The sequence below is a fragment of the Castor canadensis genome, chromosome 15 (assembly GCF_047511655.1).
Source record: "Castor canadensis chromosome 15, mCasCan1.hap1v2, whole genome shotgun sequence".
Lineage (NCBI taxonomy): Eukaryota > Metazoa > Chordata > Mammalia > Rodentia > Castoridae > Castor > Castor canadensis.
The window spans coordinates 741,874-766,276 of NC_133400.1; the positions used below are offsets into that span (position 1 = coordinate 741,874).

The following is a 24,403-nucleotide window of genomic DNA, read 5'->3' on the forward strand; positions in this document are numbered from 1 at the left end:
TGGCACACTGACACCATGAACAGTTGGCAATTGAAGCTTATTCCTCCAACATAGGAATGAGCTATAAACACACAGATGAACGCACACCACCAAGTAAGGGGTCAGTATGACATTGGAAAAGCAAAGATATAGGAAGGGAACACAGAACTGTGGCTGTGCCTGAGGGCAGGGGAAGTGCTCACCATAGGGAAGGGGACTATCCACAGGTGTTTGGGACCCTACCCTAGGGCACCTGCCACTCACCTGAGCTCTGGGATCCTGCTCTTCCCCAGGTGATCCAGCAGGACTAGGATGAAGGGTCCACTTGTCCTGCCTGCCACATGGGGTGGAGGAGGAAAGGGCTGTGTGACAGTGGATGGCCAGTGCCTTGAGAAGATGGTTCTGGGCAGCTAGCCTGGCACTGAAGGCAGTGCTGTCTACCCCATCTCCTCCAAATGCAGGTGAACTAGGACCCGCCACCTGCAGGGACTCAGAGGAAGTGGGAGAGGAAGGCAGCCATGGGGCTGCTCATACCTGGCAGGCGAGCTGTGGTCAGGGGGTTGGACAGGGCCATGCCGATCTCAGTCATACCGTAGCGCTCCAGCAGTATGTGGCCCGTGGCGCTCTTCCACCTCTCCAGAACAGGGACAGGCAGGGCCGCTGAGCCGGACACCATCAGCCTAGGCAGCACCAGCATAGGGCTTAGCTCCAAAGGGGCCCTCATACTGAGAGACATTTGTCTACACGTGTGATGGACAGACCATGGGACATGGGACAGACCATGTGACATATCTGCTTTCAACATCACTACATTTTAAATTCATGATCAAAATAAGTTTGGGCAAAACTTAATTCTGCCTTTTGAAAACAATTTGTTGGATATGCTTTAATAGTATAAAGAGGTTTTTCAGAGGAATGTTAATTAAAACAGTATCTTTAGGATCTTTGGTGGCACTCTTTGCAAATATTACCACATTGCTCACAAATAGTTCTAAACTACAGCAGAAGATGATGACAGTGAAGTCTGGTTCAAGGATGGAAGGCCATGGTGCCTGAGGTCTGAGGGGCAGAGACAACTCAGGCTGGAGCTGCCCCAAGTGAAAGACCACAGAGGCTAATGGCATCAGACTCACAGGTGACTCTGACAACATCATGGATGACATCCAAGAGTACCCAAGCTGCTCTCTGCTTCAGCAGTCTGCAGCAGCACCACATGCAGAGGGAAGGTGCTGTGTGTAATCTGAATGGAGCAGGAGCCAGCCACTGCCCTCCCCTAGGAGCATGCAGCTGACCAGAGCCCCACAGTCTAAATCAGAGGTCGCCTCTACACTGATTGTGCCTTCTGCTCATGGATCTTCAGATTTGGTGGATTTACTAATCCTGTCCTGTTTTGAGTCCTGGGTTCCTCAGGTTGCTTCAGACAGCAGACCTGGGCATGTAGACTCAGGCAGATAGTCAGCAGCAGCACTGTCAAAAACAGAGCTGTGATTTCCTCAAAGAGTCTTGTAGAAAGAGAGCAAAGGAACAGCAAATGGAGCAAAACACTTATCCTTGATAATTCAGAATTCTCTTGAGGAAGCAAGGTGCTGCTTCCTGGGCTCCTCCTGCAGCTTAGGAGCCCAGATGTGCAGTGTACATGCAGGCTGTGGAACATGCATACAACTCACACTTGGAATTCTCCATTCAGGTTGGCCTCACAGTTCTATTACCCAGCCCTGGTCCACTTTCTGTAAGTGCCACATCACCTCTCCCTCTAGCAAAAAAGGAAAAACATCCCACCCATGTCTCTGCTGCTAATGGGGATCTTTTCCGTGTGTGCAAATCACTGAACTACATCATGTTCACTTACTAGTTAGTAAGCTGCATCTCAATATAAAGTCAGGAAAGAAACCAGGTCTACAGGTTCATAAGTGACCACTGAGCAAACTTCATGCCATTGAATGGCCCAAAGGACTCAGCTCATCACTGTGAGGAAAGTCACCTATCAGGGAGCTGGGGAGGAGGCAGGGAGACAGGAAGGCAGCAGCAGTTGCCCCAGCTGGGGAGGGCTCCAAGGGTCAAGACTGGGCAGAGAGAAATGCTGTGTGATCAGATTGGACCAAGTGAGAGGACCACTTCACTGCCCTCACCCTCATCCTTCACCCGACCACAAGTAGAGAAACAGAGTCATAGAAAATAGAGGGAGATGAAGAGATAGAGATGCCAAAGGCACATAGAGCAATAGGGATGTAAATGGTGGAAACAGACAGACAGAGATAAGGGGCAGACAGGACTCAGACAAAGGCTGAGAATGACAGAGAGGCACAAGTGCATCATTTGAAGGGAGGGAAACTCCCCCTAAAACAGCAGAGCACATTCACTGCCTGCTGATCACTAAGCCTTCCTGACAGGAAAGTGGGTTCCTTGCACTCACCTAATTTTTTCTTCACAAACTGCACGCACAAAGTCCTGGACGTGAGGCTGGGTGAAATGTCTGTCATAGTAATCTAGCAATTTGACGTATATTGTAGGAACTGCCATAAATACATTAATCCGTGGAGTCTCAGAACTCAAGAACCTTTCCCAAACCTACAGAGAAGAGGAAGCATCCATTAAAAAAGTTAGAAAAGGAACCTGGGCAGTAGGTGCTTGTATTTTCTGTTTCTAGGTTAATGCTCCCAACAGAAGCCTTTCTCCTTACAGTAAGGTTAAAGGGCACACCTGAGGCTCCTCAAAGGGGAGCCTTGAGCCTCTGACTCATTCCCACAGAGGTTACCCTGGGTAGGGATATTTGAGTCTTGTCTGTGCGTAGGAAGAACAGGGTTCCAGATCTGCAGCCCAGAGTAGCATCAACCTCAGACTTCTCCAGCTATGCAAGGAAGGGCAGCATGCACCCAGGGAAGCTGGGCAACAACCCCAGTGGCCCTGGCATGAAGCCAGATGGTGCCTGCCACAGGCAGAACAAAGGTCTCCTGCTGTATCAAAAATGCTCATGTGGGACCGAAGGCGTGGCTCAAGTGGTAGAGTGCCTGCTTTGCAAGTGCAGAGTCCTGAGGTCAAACCCCAGTCCCACCAAACAAAAACAAAAGTTCAAATGAACTTTGTATTTTACTCCATAACAACTTTATAATCAGTTTTAACATAAAAATGCCTAAACGTCTCACTAGGTTTTTTTCATGTTTCACCCATGAATCTTTTTTTTTTTTTTTTTTTGGCAGCACTGGGGTTTAAACTCAGAGCCTTATGCTTGTTAGGCAGGTGCTCTTACCACTTGAGCCACTCCACCAGTCCCTTCACCCATAAATCTTAAAGAAAAGCTGGCATGTTGTTTATTCCATGGTTCTGTGACCCACAATGGCCGTACAGAAGGCAGAGCAAGTGCCACAGTACTGTGGTTTTGGTCCCAGGACAGGTTGGGGGGTACAACTGCCTGCAGGGCAGATCTCACCTGCCAGGCTGAACACTGGGATAAAATGCAAAGAATATGAGTCAGCCTGCGCCCTCTTGCCTGCCACTGCATTACGGTACTGAGCCCTGCCCCAGCTGCCAACAGAGGCAAGGCGCCTCTCTGGGAGACCATTATTCTCTAAAAAGAGAGCTTTACTGTGTGAGAGGAAACACAATCAACAGAGACAGAACCTCAAACAACCCAGGTGTTAGGATTATCAGACAAGCACACAGACACAGTCCTGCATCAGGGGTCTAGATGACAAGATGAACAAGAGGTAGAGGGATGGAGGTCTGCAAAGAGGAGCAGAATCATAAGCAGAGCTTCATAGAACGAGAAGAAACACCACCTGAGCCCAAGAACTTGCTGGGTAGGGTTGAAAACAGACCACACTACAGAAGAAATAATGAAAGAACCCAAATCAGAGCAGCCAAATGATGTAGGCAAGCAGACAGGAAGGCAATGAAACAAATGAGCAAAGGGTGAGATGTGTGACGGGATGAAACAGCCCAACATGGGAGAGAAGAGGGAAGACTCCAGAGAGTCAAAATGGCAATTCTCTGCAAATTGAGCTATAGCTTCAACACCATCCCTCTCAAAATCCCAGCAAGCTTTCTTTCTTTCTCTTTGTTTCCTTCTCTCCCTCCCTCCCTTCCTTCCTTTCCTCCCTCACTCCCTTCCTTCCTTTCTTGCAGGAATTGATGAGAGAACACTAATTTTACTTGGAAAGGCAAAGGACTCAGAAGAGCCAACGTAAACCTGGAAAGGCAGAATAAAGGTGGAGAAGTCGCACCTGCCAACTGCCTACCAAGGTAAAGCCAAAGTCTCAGCACCCCGTGGTGCTGTTCAGAACAGATGCAGATCACTGGGCAGACCTGCAAGACAACAAAGAAACCAGCATGCATGGACAACTGGTTTCTGACAAAACAGCCAAGTCACCAATAGGGCAAAAGGTAATGCTTTCATCAGGCACCAGTGGCTCACACCAGTAATCCTAGCTACTCAGGAAGCAGAGATCAGTAGGATTGAAGTTGGAAGCCAGTCAAGGCAATTAGGTCATGAGACCCTATCTTGAAAATACCCAAAACAAAAAAAGGGCTGGTGGAATGGCTCAGGTGCTAGAGTACCTGCCCAACAAGCATGAGTCCCCAAGTTCAAACCCTAGTATTGCCCCTCCCCCCAAAAAGGTAACATGTTCAATAAATGGGGCTGCATCCACTGGATACCCAAACGGCACACCCATCCACAAAAAAGTGGATTTTAGACTCTCACCTCACACTTTACACAAGAAGTAATATAAATGAACCAGAGACTTCAATGTATTAGCTAAAACTATGAATTTCTAAGAAACAACCTAGAATATCTTTATGACTTTTTGTTTGGCAAAGACTTCTTGCATATGGCACCAAAAACATGATCTATAAAACTTGAAAAATGGTAAAACACATCTTGTCAAGATTAAAAACATGCTCTGAAAGGCAGCATTAAGAAAATGAAAAGACAAGCCAAAGCAGGGGAAAGAATCTACAGTGGGAAATATTCCGAAGTTAAGCAACTTTAAGGGCATAACAAGAGCCAGGAATCCTACAACCTTGACAGGCAAAGAAGTGAGCTGCATTATGGGTGAGAGAAATACTAACAAATCACACCAAACTCTGGGGTCTAGGCCAGAGGTCATTCTAGGAAAACCGCAGCATCCCCACTGCCACACAGATAGGAAACAATAGTGTGTGAGGAAAGAAAGGAGGATGTTATGCAAGGGACACGGCACACAGTGGCCTTGGTTCTTTAGCTGTCCACTGCTGCCTGGTAGGGAGGATATAAGCTTAATGGCTTCAACAAACTGCATGCTGAGCAGCAAGTCCAACAGGTGAGAACAAGTGCCTGATGCCCTAACCTAGCCCTGTGTGATCAACTGGCAGGCCACCTCCACTGCCCACATAGCCTCAGGTGTCACCAGACCCTGGAACAGAGGCCCAGGGGGAAGTCTCCAGAGTAAAGAGCCCAGAGCAAAGTCATAACAACACAGACCCCAGAACACAGAATCCAGAGTAGAGACCCTAGGCAGAGGTTCTAGAGCAAAGTCCCCAGAACAGTGACCCCAGGACAGACCCCCCACAGAAGGGACCATAGAGCAGAGATCCCAAAGCAGAGACCTAAGTCAGAGACCCTGGGGACAGAGACCTTGGGCAGAGAACCTAAGCAGAGACCCCAGAACATCCTCCAAGCCCCAGCAGTCTCAAGCCACAGGGACGGGCAGGTGGTGGTACCCATGTGGTGCTAGGACAGGAGCATGGGCTGAGGAAGGCACCAGTGCAGCTCACCTGAGATCCATGCCTTTACTCTGGAAAACTGAACTATGGACTCTACCTGTGGTGGTGCTCACTACACATTCTGGCACTGACCAGGACAATAGCTGAGAGGCTGCTGCCTATGTGACCACAGCGAGCACATGAGGAGTGCCTGGGCTGCAGCAGAAGATAGAGGCCCCAGCAGCCAAGGGAAAGGAAGACAGGTCAGCCAGGCCAAGATCAGGGCAGAACAGTCAAGGGCATGAGTAGGAGAGGCAAGCCAGCCCCCAAGAATAGACAGCACTACTGTCCACAAAGCTGATGGTCAGGACAGAGGAAAGAACCAAACCGGCCTCGAACATCTTCACACGCTGGGGTTCTTGTTCTCCACAGGCTGGACAGTGAACCCTACTGCACTAAGCCTGCTGGACATAAGTCTCCAGGCTTATAAGGCCCAGGGCAAGGGTCATTGTTCCCAAATGACAGACACAGGAATAGGGCTCTGAGAGTATACCACACTGGGTCACTGAGAATCAGCATCTGCATTTAAACCCAGTTTTTTTCCCCTCCAAAGCAGTGACCCTGATCTGCTGCCCTGCACAGATGATGACACACAGGTGGCTCAGCAATTCTGTTGTCGCAGCCACCTCCACTCCCTACAGCTAACACCTCATCCCTGCTTCCAACATGCCCAACGGCAGTGCAGGTAAGGAACAGACACTGAAAAGTGGAGAGGACAAGTCCCCAGCTGCAGGTCCACTGCAGAGGAACCGAGAGCACGAATGGCACCTGACAACGGCGCTTATTGTCCACATCCTCCTCCTGACCTCTGAGAAAGTCAGCCAACACAGCAAAAGCAACAATGTGGACGGGTTAAGTTGCGGTCTGGAGACAGAGACAATTCACATTATTCCACAGGCCTTTACAAGAGGAGGCAGACGGCGTGGTGACTGCAGAGAAGCCTATGAGACCCCAGAAGAGATGCGAGAAATGCAGCTACGAGCACAGGGCCTCCGCCTGCTGTACCCAGCAACAGACTCCGCCAGGGCCTCCCGATGGAAACCCTGCCCAACCCTGATTTTGGCTCCATCAGACTCACTTCAGACTTCTGATTTCCAGAAGGGTAAGAAAAGAATTGTTCTCACCCACCTCCCTCACCACACTTTTGGCACAGTGGCCACCACCCCTGCACCTGCAACATCTGCCCATGGACAGCACCAACACAGCATCCCTGACTTACCTGCTGAGCACTGAACTCAGGCAGCATCACACACGTGGCTCCCACCCAGAGTGGACAGAGCAGCTTGTTGACCACACCGTGGACGTGGTGCAGTGGGAGGACATGGAGTATCACATCGTCTTTTGTCCATGCCCACATGTGGACTAGCCCAGTCACCTGAAGGAGAAAGAGCACTGCCTGAGAACAGGAGCCCTGCTCTACTGCAGACTTGCACCAGAATATGAGGTGCTTCAGAGGGCCTGAGACAGAGGAGGAAGAAAGCTAGCTCTGTTCTCCTCTTTGGCAGCTCCTGAAGGAGAGATGAGAACAAGATGAACAAGGACCTGTGGTGCTTCCCACTTATTCAGGTGATGGAGACACAGACACACAGCCAGGGGCTCTAGACACCCCAGAAGCATCAGCACGGGCTCTGCAAATACCACAGAAGGCAGAGGTGTGACTGTAGCACTGATGTCCACAGCTTGGCCTTTCGCTTATACCCAAGGATGTAGGACGCAGTGGAGCTCATACTGTCACCTGTCTTTGCTGAGCTCTCTGTGATCCCTGCACTACTGTCATCCACTCAGTTGAGACAGGAGTCAGGAGTCAGGCTCCGGGCATGTCCTTAGCTCGTACTGAGGAGCCACAGGCACAAGGCCCTTCAAGTTCCTGTATGATCACAATGAAGACATCATCTCTTGAATGCCTCATGGCCTCTATGTTTCTTTGATGGAGAACAGGTCCAGAGAAGATATGCAAGCGTGTCCACTCCTGCATGAATCACATCTGTGCACCAGTCCCCAGTGTGAAGCTCACTAAGTACTCACAGCCAAGCTGTTGCCCAAGAATCTGTGTGCCTATTTCCTGCCATTACATGTGCTTTGAGCTTTCATTTTTATTTTATTGCTCCCACTGTGTGAAAGACTTCATTGTACATATAGACGCTTTCTGGAAGAAGACAGGTAAGCAGTGTGGCTAAAGAGTTTCGCTATGATAGTTGTTGAGGCTACAGAACACAAATAATGCACACAACAGGGGTAGACATAAAAGATGTTTCTGCTTCCAGATTGGATAAATTCTAACCTTAGGTCCTATTCACATGTCCTGACTATGTGACTAGTGGTCTCTGATCTACACCACATAGCATTCAGGATCTCTTTTGTCCTCTGCATGCCCTTGGTCCTGGCAGGTCAATAGTGACCCCTAGACCCCTTTACACCCTAGTGCATCACTGTTCTGTTTTGGAAAGTGCAGTTTTCAGTTTGTAGGGTGGTGATAGCTATGAATGATAGCCATAGTGAGTAAACAGGCACCCCTGAGTGGTACCTGGGGATCCTGCCAAGAGCCGGCTGTAACTGATACCATGATGGCATGGAAGGGACACAACAGAGCTGTCCCAACACACCTGACACTCACCACAGCTGCGAGGTTGCGGTGGGTGCTCAGTGCACCCTTGGGCCTCCCTGTAGTCCCGCTGGTATAGAAGATCATGGCTCCACGGTCTCGCCAGTCCCGCTCCTGCACCTGCCCTTCTGTTAGCCTCTCTGCTGCCCCGTGGTAGACTGCAGATGTGAGAGGCAGGAGTGGGACCCCCAGTCTCTTGACTACTGGGCTCAGCAGGTCCACGTACTCCTGGCCAGCCACGACCACAGAGCTCCGGGAGTCCCGGATGAAGTACTCCAGTTGGGTTTCAGGGTGCTTCCAGTAGAGGGGAACCGCAATGCCACCACTCATCCACGAGGCCCACTGGGCAACAACATAGGAGACATCATTGGAGCATAGGAAGGAGACTCTCTCTTCCTGGAGGTCACCATCCACACAGTTACGGAGCCTGCAAATCTCCTGGGACAGGTGAAGGCTGCGGTAGTAAAGGTCCCTATAGGTGTGGTGGCCATGTTGATCAACAATGGCGATTCTGTCCCCAAAAGCTAAGGCTCGGGTGAACACCGGGGCAGGTCCATCTGTGCGGGCCACTGGAGCTGTGTGCAGGTGACCATGTCCTCTGTGTCTCCCAGGAGCCACCTGGTGGGAGGCCAGGGACCAGACCAGGCGCCTGAAGGGCAGCATCATATGGAGCAGCATGGTGCCGACGAGTGTCACTTTGGAGTCACCTGGCTGTGCTGGAGAGAAGGATGTAGTATGTTAGTGCCTGCCTGGCTTACCCATCCTTGCCCACAGCAACATTTAAAATGCCCTCTTAGGCACCTGCACACCCATGTTTATTGCGGCACTATTCACAAAAGCCAAGTTACGGAAACAGCCAAGATGCCCCAGCACTGATGAATGGATTAAGAAAATGTGGTATCTATACACAATGGAATTTTATGCAGCCATGAAGAAGAACGAAATGTTATCATTCGCTGGTAAATGGATGGAATTGGAGAACATCATTCTGAGTGAGGTTAGCCTGGCCCAAAAGACCAAAAATCGTATGTTCTCCCTCATATGTGGACATTAGATCAAGGGCAAACACAACAAGGGGATTGGACTTTGAGCACATGATAAAAGCGAGAGCACACAAGGGAGGGATGAGGATAGGTAAGACACCTAAAAAACTAGTTAGCATTTGTTGCCCTTAACGCAGAGAAACTAAAGCAGATACCTTAAAGCAACTGAGGCCAATAGGAAAAGGGGACCAGGAACTAGAGAAAAGGTTAGATCAAAAAGAATTAACCTAGAAGGTAACACCCACGCACAGGAAATCAATGTGAGTCAATGCCCTGTATAGCTATCCTTATCTCAACCAGCAAAACCCCTTGTTCCTTCCTATTATTGCTTATACTCTCTCTACAACAAAATTAGAGATAAGGGCAAAATAGTTTCTGCTGGGTATTGAGGTGGGGGAGCGGGAGGGGGTGGAGTGGGTGGTAAGGGAGGGGGTGGGGGCAGGGGGGAGAAATGAACCAAGCCTTGTATGCACATATGAATAATAAAAGAAAAATGAAAAAAAAATAAAAAATAAAAAAATAAAATGCCCTCTTAACACCCCACTAGAGGCTTGATGAAACTTCAACTGTAAGGTAACACCCCAAATTCAAGAGCCTACTGCATCAGTCACACAACATCTTTGGAGTCTTTAAGTGTTCAGCTTCTCAGCTTTTTACTTAATCTTTTTGGCTTAAGGATTTAAAAAATATGCAGATTCATACAGGAGTTTGGAATTCTGAGTCTGGAGAAACACTAGGTAAGATGAGCAGTCACCATAGGAGCCACCGGGTGTCTGGCCACCCTGGAGCTATGCCTGGAGGGTGCAGGCCCAAAGGATATGTATGTGGGAACACAATGACACAGCAGAGCTTTAAGTAAGGCAAGCTCCTGTGGTTGGAATGTCAAGTTTGTCTTTTTGGTAACTCCTCCCTCCCTCTCCCAAAACATAGGCACTAAATAATGACCAAAATAATCAGCAAATGACAGCTCATCGAGAGGGGGAACTACAAAACCTGCTTCTGCTAGATTGCTCCCCAGGATGCCACCCACAGGCCCACTCTCACCCAGTCCAGAGCAACAAAAGGCAGCCAGCACACTTCCATACCGCTTCTGCACAGGTCAGCTGGTAACTGAGGAGCCCACCTACTATCCTGGACTCTGCTTCCACAAACTGAAAACAGTCTCCTTCCCAGTGCTGATGATAATCTCCTGGTATTAAATCCCTAACGCCATAACTCATTCCTGCTGGCCTCTGGCAGTGAAAACAGGATCATCTCTCCACTCCTCATCCCGTCTGGTCTCTGCCATCCCACTGGCCAATAATTTGTGACTCTCAGAGCAGTGTCGCCAACTGTAGGTAATGAGGCCAGAAGCCCACACCTGCTCTAGCAGATACATCCGAGCTTGGAGCAAGGACTTAATGTAGACTTTACTCTCTGTGGGATGAAAGCATTGCTGCTTGTCCCCATGGACAACAGGCATGGCACCGGTACCCAAGACAGTGCTGAATGCCAGAGGCCAACAAAGACCTGTCAGTGGGCATCTATGTGTGGTCACAGGCTGTGTGCTTAACATTTCTCAAGCAGGCACAACAGTTGACAGTCCTGGGGGTGAAGCTGTGAGCCTTGTCTGTGCCAGCAGGCCCAAGAGAACAAAGGCAGGAAAGGCCAGGCAGGTAGATCCCTGCCTCACTGCCCTTCAGTCCCTCTGTAGGTCCTGTGTCATGTGGAGCATGCACTCCCTGACAAATCCCTACTTTTCTATTTCATTAACTTGCCAGGGGGAAACTACCACATTACTGCTGCTGTATAACAGTTTTGTTCTCTTAATTTAAAAAACAGATTATGCACAATACTTTATAATTATCTAACAAAACAAACTCTACAACAATGAAATCTGCCAGAACCATGGGCTAGCTTCTACTTGCCAGCCTCGTTGTGTGGCTGGCTGGTTTCTGCTCTAGCCAGGGGCTCAGCAGAGGGAACCTCCAGTTCTGGTCAAGATGGGAGGAAAACAGGCACCTTGGCTTCTGTGCAGAAGCTCAACTCAGCTTATGGCTGCTTGCAGGCTCTGCAAATGTTGGGTTTCAAGTACATTGGCTCCCAAAGGCTATGTCATTTCTCAATGTAAGAGCTAGCAAGGGTCCCCTAGTTGCTCCATTCTGTCTCCACCAAGGGCTCAGAGGCCGGTCCTGGTCTGCTGACATCCTGGATTTCTGCTACCATGGGGATATCAAATAAATGCAAGGCAACAGCAGGGCTTGACCAGCTAAGACAAGAAAGTGATAGTACATGAGCTGTACAGACTTCAGGAAGACAGGGAACGAGTGTAAGCAAAGCAAGGTGGCCTAAACGTTTCCTCTTCTCATTCTGACAAATTCTTCCCTATCTGCTTTGCAGGGGAGGGAACAGAAAACAAGAGAAACTGCAAACAGAAGACCCACCATGTGTTATTTCCAGCCCCAACGCTGGATTCCTGCTGGTGACAGGAACAAGTGACATGTTCTGCAGTGCTCTGGGGAAGAGATGGCATTTTCTGGGTGCTAAGGAGAAGAGCACTTACCACCAGCAGGTGATGAACAATGGGCAGATGGATGGATGGGCAGAATGAGGCAACTAACACTTCAACATTTGCTGTAGTGGGGGAGCGCAATGAGAAACTGAAAACTGCAGTGTCAGAGGCACCAGGAGTGTTCAATGCCATGTCACAACTACACCACCAAATGACATGATTCTCCTTCTGGATCACCCTGATGAGGAGCCCAAGCTCCTCCAGGATCTCAGAGAATAGTGCCTGCTGCTCCTCACCCAGGTGTGGGAGCTCTCTGGCATTAGGAGGTTCAGTGCCCAGCCTTCACTGTACAAAGGGTGTCAGCCTGGACCCTATGCAGTGCTCCTGCAGGCCAGGTCCCTGATGATAAAGCACCCAGGGATCATATCACTGGGGAACAGCACTCACAGGCCACCCAGAGGGCAGTCCCCACATGGGGCTCAGCCCTGGAAAGGCTAAGGGCTTGACTCCACAGTCAGAAAGGCTCTCTCAAAGTCATAGCACAAGCAGCTCAAACTTATTCTTTGTGGTACTCAGGGCCTTATGCGTGCTAGACAAGTGCTCTACCACTTGAAGTCTACCATGGCCCCTTTGTATTTCAGAGTTCACTGGCCTCTATCCTCCTGTTGCCACCTCCTTAGTGGCTGGGATTATAGATGTAAGCCACCACGCCTCAAGCAGAAACCCTGATGACAGGAATGCAAGTCCTTTGTTCCCATGGTTGGATTTTAAGAATCAATCCTAAGGTAAGATCAGAGCTGCACATAAAGATGCACACATAGGATGCTCACTGAAAAACTGAAACTAAACTGGATGACCCAGAGAAGGTCAAAGGAAATCATGCCACACCATGTGGAGGAGTAAGCCCCACTTTCAGTATCTCCACAAATTCCTGGGTCACCATGGGGGGTGGGAGCCAAGTTGCTAATCAGGCCCTAGCAGAAGAGCAGGAGTGGGATGGCCACAGGATTCAGAGAGCAGAGCTGGTGATACAGACCCAGGGCTGCTGCCTAGGCACTCCTGATGACACAGCTGGGAGAGAGGTAACTGCCCTCCTGCACAGAGTTCCAAGCCCTGAAGGCTGGTAGCATTCCTTCCACCAAGAGCCACTGAGCAGTGGTGAGACAGGCTCCTTGTGGGACAGACACAGTCCTGGCTCCCATGAAGCCCACATTCTGCAAGGAAATGCCCAGAGTGGGGGGATGGAGGGGCCCCCCAACAGAAAGACAGTCACTGGACCTGAAGGGTGAGAAGGAGCCAGGGAAGCAGAGAGGGGATGAGGTGAGTCCCCACATGGAAGGCTGTACTCTAACAGGGGTGTGGCACTGTTGGGCCATCTTCAGTTCTGGTAAGTACTGCCAAAGTTCCTCCAGAGGCATTACTTCACTCGACCATCACACATCCTATCAATGCAGAGCTATGTCTTCCAGCTCATCTGCATCATTGCTACCTCGAAAAGCAAAAAAGGTCTGCTCAAGGCAGATGGCCCCACGCATCCTTCTGAGATAGCAGCTCCAGCAGAGAAAACCCCCACCTTTTAACTGGGGCCCCCTTTGATTGTGGGCTCCCTAATGCACATGTGCAAGCAACACCCAGAGCAGCCTGGGCAAAGGCGTGATGTCCTTCAAGATTCGAGAGTCAGTGGAGGCAGCCACTCCTTGGCTGCTCCAGGAGGCAAGATCCCTGGGTGTTCTACCACCAGGCCATGGGGACCTCTCGGGACCCACCACCAGCAGCAGGAGGCCCACATCTTTTCTGTCCAGACAGGATTCAGTTAAGAGCAGAGTTACCCTCAGCACAGACCCAGGCTTGGACAGTCACACTTCCTCTAGGTATCTTTGCCTCCTAAATCTTGGCTTCCCACCTGTAAGATGGGGTAGCAAGACCTGTCCACAGACCTGTGAAAGGACTCCCCTCCCACATACCAGCAGGAGACAAAGACCCCTACACCATCCTTGGCACAGGCTCACCAGACCCTGCTGACAAAAATTACATCGTCAACTTGAGTTCAAATGAACACGGCTCGTTTCTAAATGAACAATATGGCACCTGGAGTATTCAGCAAGTCTAAACCACCCACCTTGCAGAACCTGTATGTAAGTGGACCCTTGACGAAGGGGTCAGGTAGAAGTGTCCTGCAGTGTGGGACAGTCAGTTACATTCATATTGGTTTGAGGGTTCGTTTTCAAAATTACATTTTCAATTGTGTGTGTGGCACTGGGGTTTGAACTCAGGGCTTCACACTTGCTAGGCAGGCGTTTTACTGCTTGAGCCACACCTCTAGCCCCCTCAAAATTACATTTTTAAGTAAGATACACGGCAGTCGTGTGCAGCACATTCTAATTAAAAAAGGAAGAAAAAAAAAACTCTAAAGGGAAAACGCGCGTTGAAACCCACATCCATTTTAGGAACTAAACCATCATTCAAAAATGCCACCTGGAGCTGGGTGTGGTGCCGCACATCTGTAACCCCGGCACGCAGGAGGCTCAGGCAGGAGGATCATGAGTTCGGGGCCAGCCCGAACTACAAAGAGAGAACCTGTCTCAAAAAATAAAAATAAAGCCACCTGGAAGGGTGCGCTTACTGCCCTGCGGTGAGAAGGTTCAGACACCGGGTGGGAGCTGGGGAGTCACGCTGCCAAGCGGGGTCCCGGCTTTGCTCCGCACCCCCCCGGCCGCCGCTCGGGCCGCCAGTCAACAAACACTGGCGGGCTCCCTGTCTGAGCTCACGATCTCCCTCTTGGCAGCGCCTGCACCGCCAGGGTGCACGGGGCAAACGAATCAACCGGGAGCGGCCGGATGTATCCGAGGCCAGCTGTTCGCTCTCACCCTGTTGCGGGCAGCGCGGGCTCACCTCGGTCGCCCTCCTCTGAGGTCACGGGGTCACTGTGGGGGGTGCGGGGGGGGTCAGGCCCGGACCCCTGAGGCTGGGTCAGGGGTGTGGAGGTCGGGCCGGAACTGGATCCGGCGCCCAACAGCGTCCCCCAGCGCAGCGTGTCCGTCGCCCTAGTGTGTCCCTCGTGTGCAAGCGCCGCGGCGGTGAGTTCCGGACTCAAATGTTCCGGTCTGTCCCAGGTCTCCCACCAGGTCTCTCTCCCAGGGTTTGGGCTTCCAGGTCTCTGCCGGATCCGCCCACGAGCTGCCCTCAGATGCCTGGCAGCTTTCACCGGGCCCGTTGTCCATCAGCCCTGCCATAACAGGGTTTCTGGGCTGCCTGTGTTGTTTTTGTTTTAACCAATCTTAACTTTAATCAGGTGTTAGTTTTAATAGGCACAATGGCCACTGTCCACTGAAATGAACTGTGCAGTTCTGGACCATAGCTTCTTAAAATCAGAGTCACTAGGAGGTCAGAATGAAAATTTGTGGGCCTCGTCAGGCCCCCAAGAAAGGGCTCCATCAGCTTGCAGCTTGCAGCTTGCAGCTGTGTGATTTTAAACAGAACAAAGTTTGAGAGTCTTGCCTTTGTTGGACTTGGGAACTAGATTGGGATCTTAAGTTTGATTGTTGGATGTTTTACTTCATGTACAGTAAAGGAAAGCATTGAAAGCCAGACACAAAAGTCCATTCAATCGGTTGATGTGTATGATTTTTTTTCTAAAATAGAAAGAACAATATAACAGTATGCTGGGTGCCAGTGACTCAGGTCCATAATCCTAGCCACTTGGGAGGCTGAGATTGAGAGGATCATGGTTCAAGGCCCACTTGGGCAAATAGTTCATGAGACCCCATCTTCAAAGTAGCCAGAATAAAATGACCTGGAGGTGTGGCTCAAGTGGTAGAGAACCTGCTTTGCAAGTGTGAAGCTCTGTGTTCAACCCCACCAAAAAAAAAATCACAGTAACACACGCTGGCATACAGTAAGTACAAATTGTCTTAGAGTCTTGCAGACACAGTACTATGCTTTGCTTATGCCCTCCTTTTCCAGTGAAAACTGTTGAGGGGCAGCTTCATGTCCCTTGAGATGTTTCAGGAGTCCATGCATGGTTATCCTGAGAGAAGCACCTGGGGCTGCAGGATTGTAACATTGGTCATTGGCTCAAACTTCTGGGGCCCTGGTTGCCACCCTGCTAGTTGTCATCCAGAAAAGACTGGCGTTCAAGAGACTCTCATAGGACAGGCGTGGCCTGGTGTCAGAATCATCTGCCTCTTTCTGGGACTCAGCAGGCTGAATAGTGTAAAGATGAGTGGGAGGAGGGGACAGAGGAACAGTTGTAATGTCTAGCATTGGGCCCTGGACTTCTGTGCTTAAATGACATTCCTTACAGGCCCCACTTCTAACTGGACATGTGCCTGTGAGATGAGTGAGAGGGACCCGTCTCTCCCTGGGGCTTCAAGGCAGGAATTAAGCATTGTTAGAGTCCTGTTAAATACTGTTTTAGCACTGCTAATATTAATGATGAGCCTTTGTTGTAAGCACCTCCTCTTAATGTTTACTTTTCCTTTATACAAACTGAGATGTTGGGGGCTGGAGTGATTTGACTCCCCAAGTGACAGCTGTTAGCCCCTTCCCTAGAGCCCTGGCTGCTTTGAGCAAAGGACTATCAGCCAAGCAGTCAGTTGGACTGCCCTCACACCAGCACTGGCTGCTTGGAACACTCGAGGAAGCTATACAATAATTGCTGCTGAAGCACAACTTCTGCTCTGGAAGGCACTGTCCAAGCCACGACTTGGTTGCACTGGACTTTTTGCCATCAGAAACCTTGGGGAACTCTGGCAGTCATTTCTACCCAGGCCAGAGAGGGCGCACTTGCCCTGGTGGCTCAGGAGAAGGCCTGTGATTGGTGTAAACATGGCCCTTCATTTGCATGAAGGACTGAGCTGTGATTGGTGCAGACACCCTTGCCACACCCCCTTCCTGGCTATATAAGGAAGCCGTGTGGCTCACTTTCTGAGTCAGCCAGTGCTGCCCCCTGGTGTTAGACCCAATGCAAGGCTTCTCTAGAGTGGGTTTTTCTTGCCTACCTTTGATCTGTATCCTTAGGAGTGCAAGCTGAGCTGGTACTACAAAGAGAGGAGAAGAGGGTGGTGGAAGCAGCAACAGCTGCTGCCCTAGAGGCAGCAGTGGTGACAGTGGCAGTAGCAACCAGCAGCAGGTTAAGAGTTCCAGAGAGGGACTAGGACAGAAATGACAGGGAGCAGAGGGGCAGCAGAGACAAGGAGGAATGATAGAGGTAGGGAGAAGGTGATAAAGGGTAGAAAGCTGAGGCTGAAGAGAGACAGAATGCTGTAAAGAGCCAGGGAAGAGAAACTTTGGGCCCTGGTCACTGGAAGAGTTCCAGAGAGCTGCCAAGTCTTAAAGGCCAAGGGTCTCAGATACCCTAAACATGAGAGCTGTAACACTTTCTCCTGTAGGATGAGAGTTCCAGCACCTAGGACTGTGTGAGAGCTATAACAACAGAAGGTGCCAGCTGCTGCTGCTTCCTGCAGTCTGCTGCCAGCTGAAGATTACAGTAGTTGCCAAGTGCCAGGGCTACTGGTGGTGAAAGTCCAGAGCAATAAGCCTCTGAAATGGAATCTTCTTGTGAGATTGGGGCCTGCTGTGCTGCCTAGGGTCACAGCTCTGTTAGCTCAAAGTAGAGTTCCCAATTCACACTGAGTTCTTTGTCTCATGAGTGTGATGAATGCAATTCACGGACAACAGAGGGTGAGATTGTAGACAAGAGGTTTATTAAGAGAAAGAACAGGCCGGGCACTGGTGGCTCAGGCCTGTAATCCTAGCTACTCAAGAGGCAGAGATCAGGAGGATCGTAGTTCAAAGCCAGTTCAGGCAAATAGTTCACGAGACCCTATCGTGAAATAAAAAATCACTAAAAAGGGCTGGTGGAGTGGCTTAAGGTGTAGGCCCTGAGTTTAAACCCTAGTACCAGAGAGAGAGAGAGAGAGAGAGAGAGAGAGAGAGAGAGAGAACAAAGTTCTCATGTGAGGCAGAGAGGGGTCCCAGCTGGGATGCCAGAGAATTTTGGGCCTGGGTTTTTTTTTAACCTGTTTGCTCCTGGGAGTAGCCCATTTTCTATGATAATTTGGTGTGCAGAAAGCAGCATTCTGGCTGGCCATGCCCACAACCTTCTAGTCCCACCATGGTCTCCCATGTTCTCCGTTAGGTCCTTTTCCGCCCATCTGAGTTCTAGGTGTGGGGAGAGGGTGCAAGGGAAGTGGTGTGAGGGATGGTGTCATCTTTTCTGTTTGTCAGCAGCTCAGATTATGGAAGTTTCCTGGGGGCCCTTGATCCTAACTACACCTCCCTATTTTTAGCTGTTCTCTGGCCTCCAGCCTGGGCACCTAGAGTCATAAGTCTTTGACTTCTAACGCCTGCAGCAGTGGGCTCCTGTCCTCAGGGCTTGCAGCTGTGAGCCTCTGGTCTGCCACTCCAGCCCCGTGGCATTGGCACTCCAGGGCCCAGGACTGTCAGCACTGGCAGAGTGTCTCCTCGCCTACCCATGATTCCTCTCCACATACAGCAAAAGGTCCCCAGTCAGCAGGAGATGGTGAGTCAGCTCCTGTGGTTCTGGGTCCTAGGAGCTGACGAGAGCCTGCACATTTGGATGAAATAGTTAAGGATGGTGGCAATGGGAAGGTGTGTGTTGGGGGGGGGAATCTCTGTGAAATGGCCTTGCTCAGTTACCCTGCAAAGAAACACATAGGATTTTCCCCATCCGTGCCTTTGTTTTCTGGTTCTCCTTGCAGTGGCTACTCACAAGCACCAGTGGCAGGAATGACCAAACCTTTGAGGACAGTCCCTCACACGGGAGACATAGTCTAAAGTAGCAAAAACAATCAGCAGAGACAGCCGCGTGAAGAGAACTCCCGCAAAAACCTCCCGGTGACGTCCTTAGAGCCAATTTGATGGTCCACGAACCAAGCACAAGTTTTCTTTCTCAGAGAGCTGAGGGAATCTTGGGGATTAAGAGCACCATGGCTAAATGGAATCCTCAATGGAAGGGCGGGAAACCAGTTATGGAAAGCCCCCAAGATAGAACAAAAAGACAGGTGGCAAGGGGGAGAGGAAAGAAGAAAATCAGCAGGTGTCTGAGTTTCAGGAAGGGAGAGCAGAACAGACAGAAAGACATTCAACAGAATTAGTAGAGCCAAGGCCGTAGAGCACCAGGCACCATGAGCAAAAGTGGCAGCAACGTAGCAGACAGCAGTCCCTACCTGGGGAACTTCTGTGAGCTCAGGGGGCCACCTGAGGCTGTCAGTATATATTAACTGTTTACATCTTCATTGCCAGCCCCACACACAGCAACCCCAGGGCAGATGTGCAAAAGCAGGTCTGGGATAAATGGGGACGCTCCTTCTGGCAGCCAGACAGCAGCATGGACATTCTTTGTGAGGGTGGATGGTTCTCACTTGCCCCTCTAGGAGATGGGCTGAGCTTCACCACCCGACAATTTGGGTGTGGCTTGCAGTACAGCCTCTGTCCTTACCATGGGCACAGGTGGCCAAGATGCACCCACCAAATCCACATACCTCACAAACCCCCCAACCAGATACCTCCCTCCATCCCTCCCCCTCCCCCCACAGCACACACACACATACCCCACCTGCCTGGCCTTTCCCAGAGGAAATCTTCCCAGCTGGAGCATCCTGGTACAGGGTTCCCATCACTCCCCTCGAGATGATCCTTTACACCTCCAGCTTAATAAGCCCAAACTGCTGGGGGCTTTGGGGTCACACCTTTCCCTTGATTGCAACACCATGAGGCTCTGGCTGGCAGCAGCTTGCTCACAAAGGGAGCTTCTGCAAATTGTGAACGCATTGCCTCCACTGCAGGTTCTGGGAGTGGCTGCTGAGCTCAGAAAAGGAGCACTGACCAGGCCCAGCCCCAGGAGCACCGACAGATGGTTTGCTCTCTGAAGTGACTCAGGGCAGAGGCTATGGGCCCACAACACCTGCCTGTGTTCAGCCACACATAGGTGGTCCAGCCCATACTGAGCAGGGCTCACCTGAATTCACAGCAGGACACTGAGGGGACAGCTGTGCTCATAGCTTCTGGATGTCACAGGTGGCACCCCAGCCATCTCACTCTCTTGATCATGTGCTCAGGGAAGTCACCTGCCAGGTGGAGAGAACTCTCAAGAAGCCCCATGGAGGGTGGGTGTGGTGAGAAACTGAGGCCTGCTGCCCAGGCCATGTAAGGAGCTGCCTGAGCAGCAACTCCCACCTCCCCCATGGAGTCTCCAGGTGATGTAGCTCTGCTCACATCTGCTCCCACTTTGAGGGAGCTCCCAGCTAAGCCACTATGGCTTACTAACACCAAAAAGCACACAGCGGTAGAGGACTAACACACCACCAGGGATGAATTAATCCTGCCGAGACTCAGTTCCTTACCTGACGGCCACCAGTGGATGATCTGAGTCAAGTAAGGAATCCACAGAAGACATAGTACTGGGGAGCACAGCAAATGCTCAGTGTGCAGCCATCGTCACTGTCATGCAGTGTCCTGTGAACCTTGACCGCACTCAGAAGAAAGGGCTCGGGAAGGTGCAACTCAAACAGGTGGGTTCAAGGCAGGCTTTGTGGGGAATGAGTTATTTGAATCAGTGCTTGAAGAGGTGGCAGGATCGGGACATGGGGAGATGGGAGGAGCATCATGCTAGGCAAAGGGCATGGCATGGACAAAGTGCAAGGCCGGAAAGCAGGCAGCTGAGGGCACCTGCACAATGCATGGGGAGTAGGAGGAGGAGGAGGTTGTGAGTTGGTGGGGTCAGACTGGAACTGGGATTAAGTGGTTCAGGACTTAAATGGTAGGAACCAGGGCCACTGGAGTCAAAGGAACCTATCAAGAGTCCTATGCAGGGACTGAGGACTTAGAACAAAATATACAAGGCTGCAGCAGGGACCCCAAGGCCATGGCTCTTTGTGGCAAGGCCACTCCGAGCCTTTGTGGGAGGCATGCAGGCTCTGCTGAAGAAATGAAGGAGAACCACAAAATATGAGAAAGAAAAGAAAAGAAACTCTCTGAGCCACTGTTGTCTAAGTGTAGCTCACAAGACCCTCCTCATTGCAGAGGGGGTCCTACCCCATCCCCTGGAGGGAGAGTTTGGCACTGAGAGGTCAACTGGGTCTCCCCACCCAGCCAGCCCCTTTAGATTGCTCTATGGCCCTGTTCTGTCCAATCACATCTTGATATGGCTGTCCACGCTTTAGCCATGTCCGCTCAATGGGTCTGCATGGAAGCTAAGAGAGACAGGGGTTGGGGGCCTTGCAGGCAGCTGAACTCGCTGGCAACTCCAAATCTGCAGGGACAGACGCTCCTACACTGGGGACCTGGCCAGCCCTCGCCCCATGTGCTTTTGTCTAACTGTCCATCTTATCCTTATTAATCTCCTTCTAACAACAGTGTCCCCATGGCCTGTGTCCTGTTTTAACAAACTAATTGTACACACTGGGTCCCGGAAACCTCAATTTACAGCCAGTCAAGCTCAAGTACAGACAGCCGCCCTCCATGACCTCATGGACACAGTCCCACTAACCACATCTCACCTACGTGGTTCCACTGACCACATCCACCCCACTACACAGCCTGCTGGCCACATCCACGCCCCACCCAAACCGTGGCTCCTCTGACTGCATCCACGCCTCACCCCCTCCCCCGCCGTGGTCTCACGGGCCATGCCCATGTGTCACCCATGTGACCTCTGAACACATTCACCTCTCACCCCTCACAGTCCCTCATGCTAGACCACAACTCACAGGTCTAAGAAACAGCTGCCGATCTACCAGATTAACCCTGCTACTCAACTTTGCCTCTTCAGGCTCTAGCAGGCCAACCTCCTGACCCTCTCCTCCATGACCTTCTTATTGTGTGCAATTGCATTTTTGTAATTTTCCTTAAATTATGACGAGTAATATGTTCACTAGAAAAACAGGTGGATAAACCTCAGATAAAACAGTATCTGTGAGCACACCAGGCCTTGAGTCACCTCCAGAACCTGGCCCTGCTTCTCCTGAGCCCTCCCATGCTCACGTGCGTGTGTGCGTGCATGCACAAGGCTTGCTGCTGCCCTAGCAATGAGGGTGTTTATGGGGATTCTCCCATTTTTCCCAACTCCAGTCCCTCCCTTTACTGCCCAAGGTCCATGGCAAAGGGACGGGAATTTGGGTATTTGGCCAGAAGGTGTTCGACACACCCTCTCAAAGTTCTAGGAACTACAGAGGTCCTGCCATTACCTAGAGCACACAACCTTGGGTGAAGTCCCATGGCTGGCATCCCTTTACAGACCCATAGATGTGAAACCTCATAGGGTGAAATTGTCCCAGTGCCAAACACATGGGTCCCGGCAGCTGGTGCCAGCTTGGCGCGGGTGCTCCAGGGTCTGGCTCTCACACATGGCACGATGGTGCCGCTGCCAGCTCTGCGAGGCAGCTGCAAGGCGGTCCCCACCCTCCCCTGGCAGTACCAGTTGGGAAGCAGCCACTGCTACTCCACGACTACCTGTGGCTGGGGTTGCATTTCCTGGTGACCAGAAATTTGGTTTTTTTTTCCCAAATCCTCCATCCACTTTCCACCTGTCCTTCTCTTGCCCCTCTCCTTCCTCCGCCTTCACCAGTAGCCCTGATCCTCACCATCTCTGTCATAGTCCACATGTGTTTTGTGCCCAGCTCCAGACTTGAGGTGCCATCTGCATCATCCAGGCGGTGGCATCCTCCTGTCACTTGTGCCAAGTTGGGGCAGATACCATCTGTGAGTGCCATGGGCCAAGGTCCCATTTGCTGCCTGGTCCCTGGAGTCTCGAGCCTCAGGGTTGCCCTCCAGAGAGTGGCACGGCCAGCTGCCAGGAAGGAGAGTGATGCTCTGGGATTCCAGACCAGTGTTTGGGCTGCCACTGTACCACAAAAGGGAACCCTAGCAAGCAGCAAGTCTCCCTGTGAAGCAAGGAAAACTTGGACTTGAATAGGGAAAAGTACAGAGGCTGCTGGCTGAAGGGAGTTCCCACAAGGACCATGCTGTCTGAGAGCCAGATGGGTCTCAGCCGGAGGAAGTAACAGAAACTCGTCCTAACTTGGCACTTGGCAATTTGTGAAATTTCGCAGATGTGGTGCCATTGGAACAGCATTTCCCAGTGTTCAGAATCACCTCCATCTTTATAAAAGGACAGAGAAGGGCCCAGGAAAGGTGGCCCATCCAGGGACCATATCTTAGTAGATGGGTTCTGACCTGGCCTGGCTTTGGAGTGCTGGAATTAGGGGGTATGCATTCACTCACCATTCCTCCCCACAGCCTGCAGGGATGGAGGGTGGGGACAAAGAAGAGAAGGGAGGAGGGTGGTGGGCTCTGTGGGTGAGAGGGGTCAGGTATTTGAAGCCATCTTATCTGAGAATGTTCTCAGATACCCATGGCTGAGAGTCCAGGAGGGGCTGGCCCACCCCTGGACTGGTCCCCCAAGAGCAGCTGGGCAAGCCTGGGTCACAGGGGCTGCAGACCAGACAGGGTGACTGAACTGCTGAGAGAGGAGGAAGCTGAGAATGGCGCAGTGACGAAGCCTTGAGATAAAACTGAATGCATATTTAAAAATGGTGCTGGAAGAGGGAGAAAACCCACATTTCCTGTGTCCTTTTCAGACTTTCACGTCTCAGATGCTGCTGGAACAGCCAAAGGCTCCCTGAGTTGCCCCGTCCTTCTGCAGACCTGGCTCCATCCTGACCCTGGAGCCATCCCTGCTGTGGGGTGGTCACAAGACTCCTTCAGTGAGGGGCTCCAGGAGGGGCCGTGCCTTTGGTGGCCCCCACTCCTAAGAGCCTGTTTCCTTTTGTGCAGGGCTGAAAACTTCTGAAAGTGCTGAAGACTTTGGTGGCACCACAGAGGGGCTCCATCAACCCAAGGTGTGCCTTCAGAACATCATGATGGTGGGGGCATGTGGAGGAGACGCTTCTTCACCTCATGGCAGACAGGAAGCAGAGCAGAGCTGTGATGGAAAGCAAGATACATCCCCTAAGGATACGCCCCGTGACTTCCTTCGGCCCCGCCAGCCAGGTCCCACCTTCCACAGTTCCACCACCTCCCGGTCTTCAAATCTGTCAGTGGATTAAACCACTGATCAGATCAGAGCCCTCAGGGTCTGTCTCTGGAAGTCCTCACAGACACACCCAAAAGTGCACTTTACTAACCTCATGGGTGTCACTCAATCCAACCAAGTAACAACCAAGATTAACCATCACAGAGGCCTCCTGGTTTCCTGGACCTTCCTGCCTTCCTTCCAAGACTCTGGTCCTCATGTCCTCAGCACCAAGTGGGACTTTGCTTGGGGAGCATCAAAGGTCATCTGACAGCATCAGGAGTCTCGAGAGCTGGGAGTAGTGGTGGCAGGTGCCACCACTAGTGGTGCCACCTAGGGGTGGCAGGGGGAGGAGGCTCCTCAGTGCATCTTTTTTGATTGCAAGAGGCAAGTTTGCCTCACGCTCATACGCACATGCTCACACACAGGTACAGAGAGCCCACACTCACATGGATGCACAAACACACACACAAACACGAGTGTGCATGTGCACACACATTCACATACATGAACAC

General features: G+C 51.1%; 1 protein-coding gene across 5 annotated transcripts in view; it reads right to left on the bottom strand.

Moving 5' to 3' along the window:
- Acsf3 (acyl-CoA synthetase family member 3) overlaps positions 1–20,401 on the bottom strand; it is a 54,564-nt gene extending 34,163 nt beyond the window's left edge. The window contains exons 1-5 of one of the 5 annotated variants that reach the window (XM_074055471.1): positions 20,221–20,401; positions 8,333–9,036; positions 6,938–7,093; positions 2,393–2,547; positions 514–659 (exon numbers count right to left, since the gene is read on the bottom strand). In XM_074055471.1, coding sequence (XP_073911572.1) covers positions 514–659; positions 2,393–2,547; positions 6,938–7,093; positions 8,333–8,998 — 1,123 coding nt within the window. In that variant the 5' untranslated portion in view covers positions 8,999–9,036; positions 20,221–20,401. Of the gene's footprint in view, positions 1–513; positions 660–2,392; positions 2,548–6,937; positions 7,094–8,332; positions 9,037–14,721; positions 14,888–20,220 lie in introns of those variants that run through there. The other 4 variants (XM_074055473.1, XM_020173564.2, XM_074055472.1 and 1 more) reach the window with 4 other exon arrangements.
- Between the last annotated feature and the right edge of the window lie 4,002 nt (positions 20,402–24,403).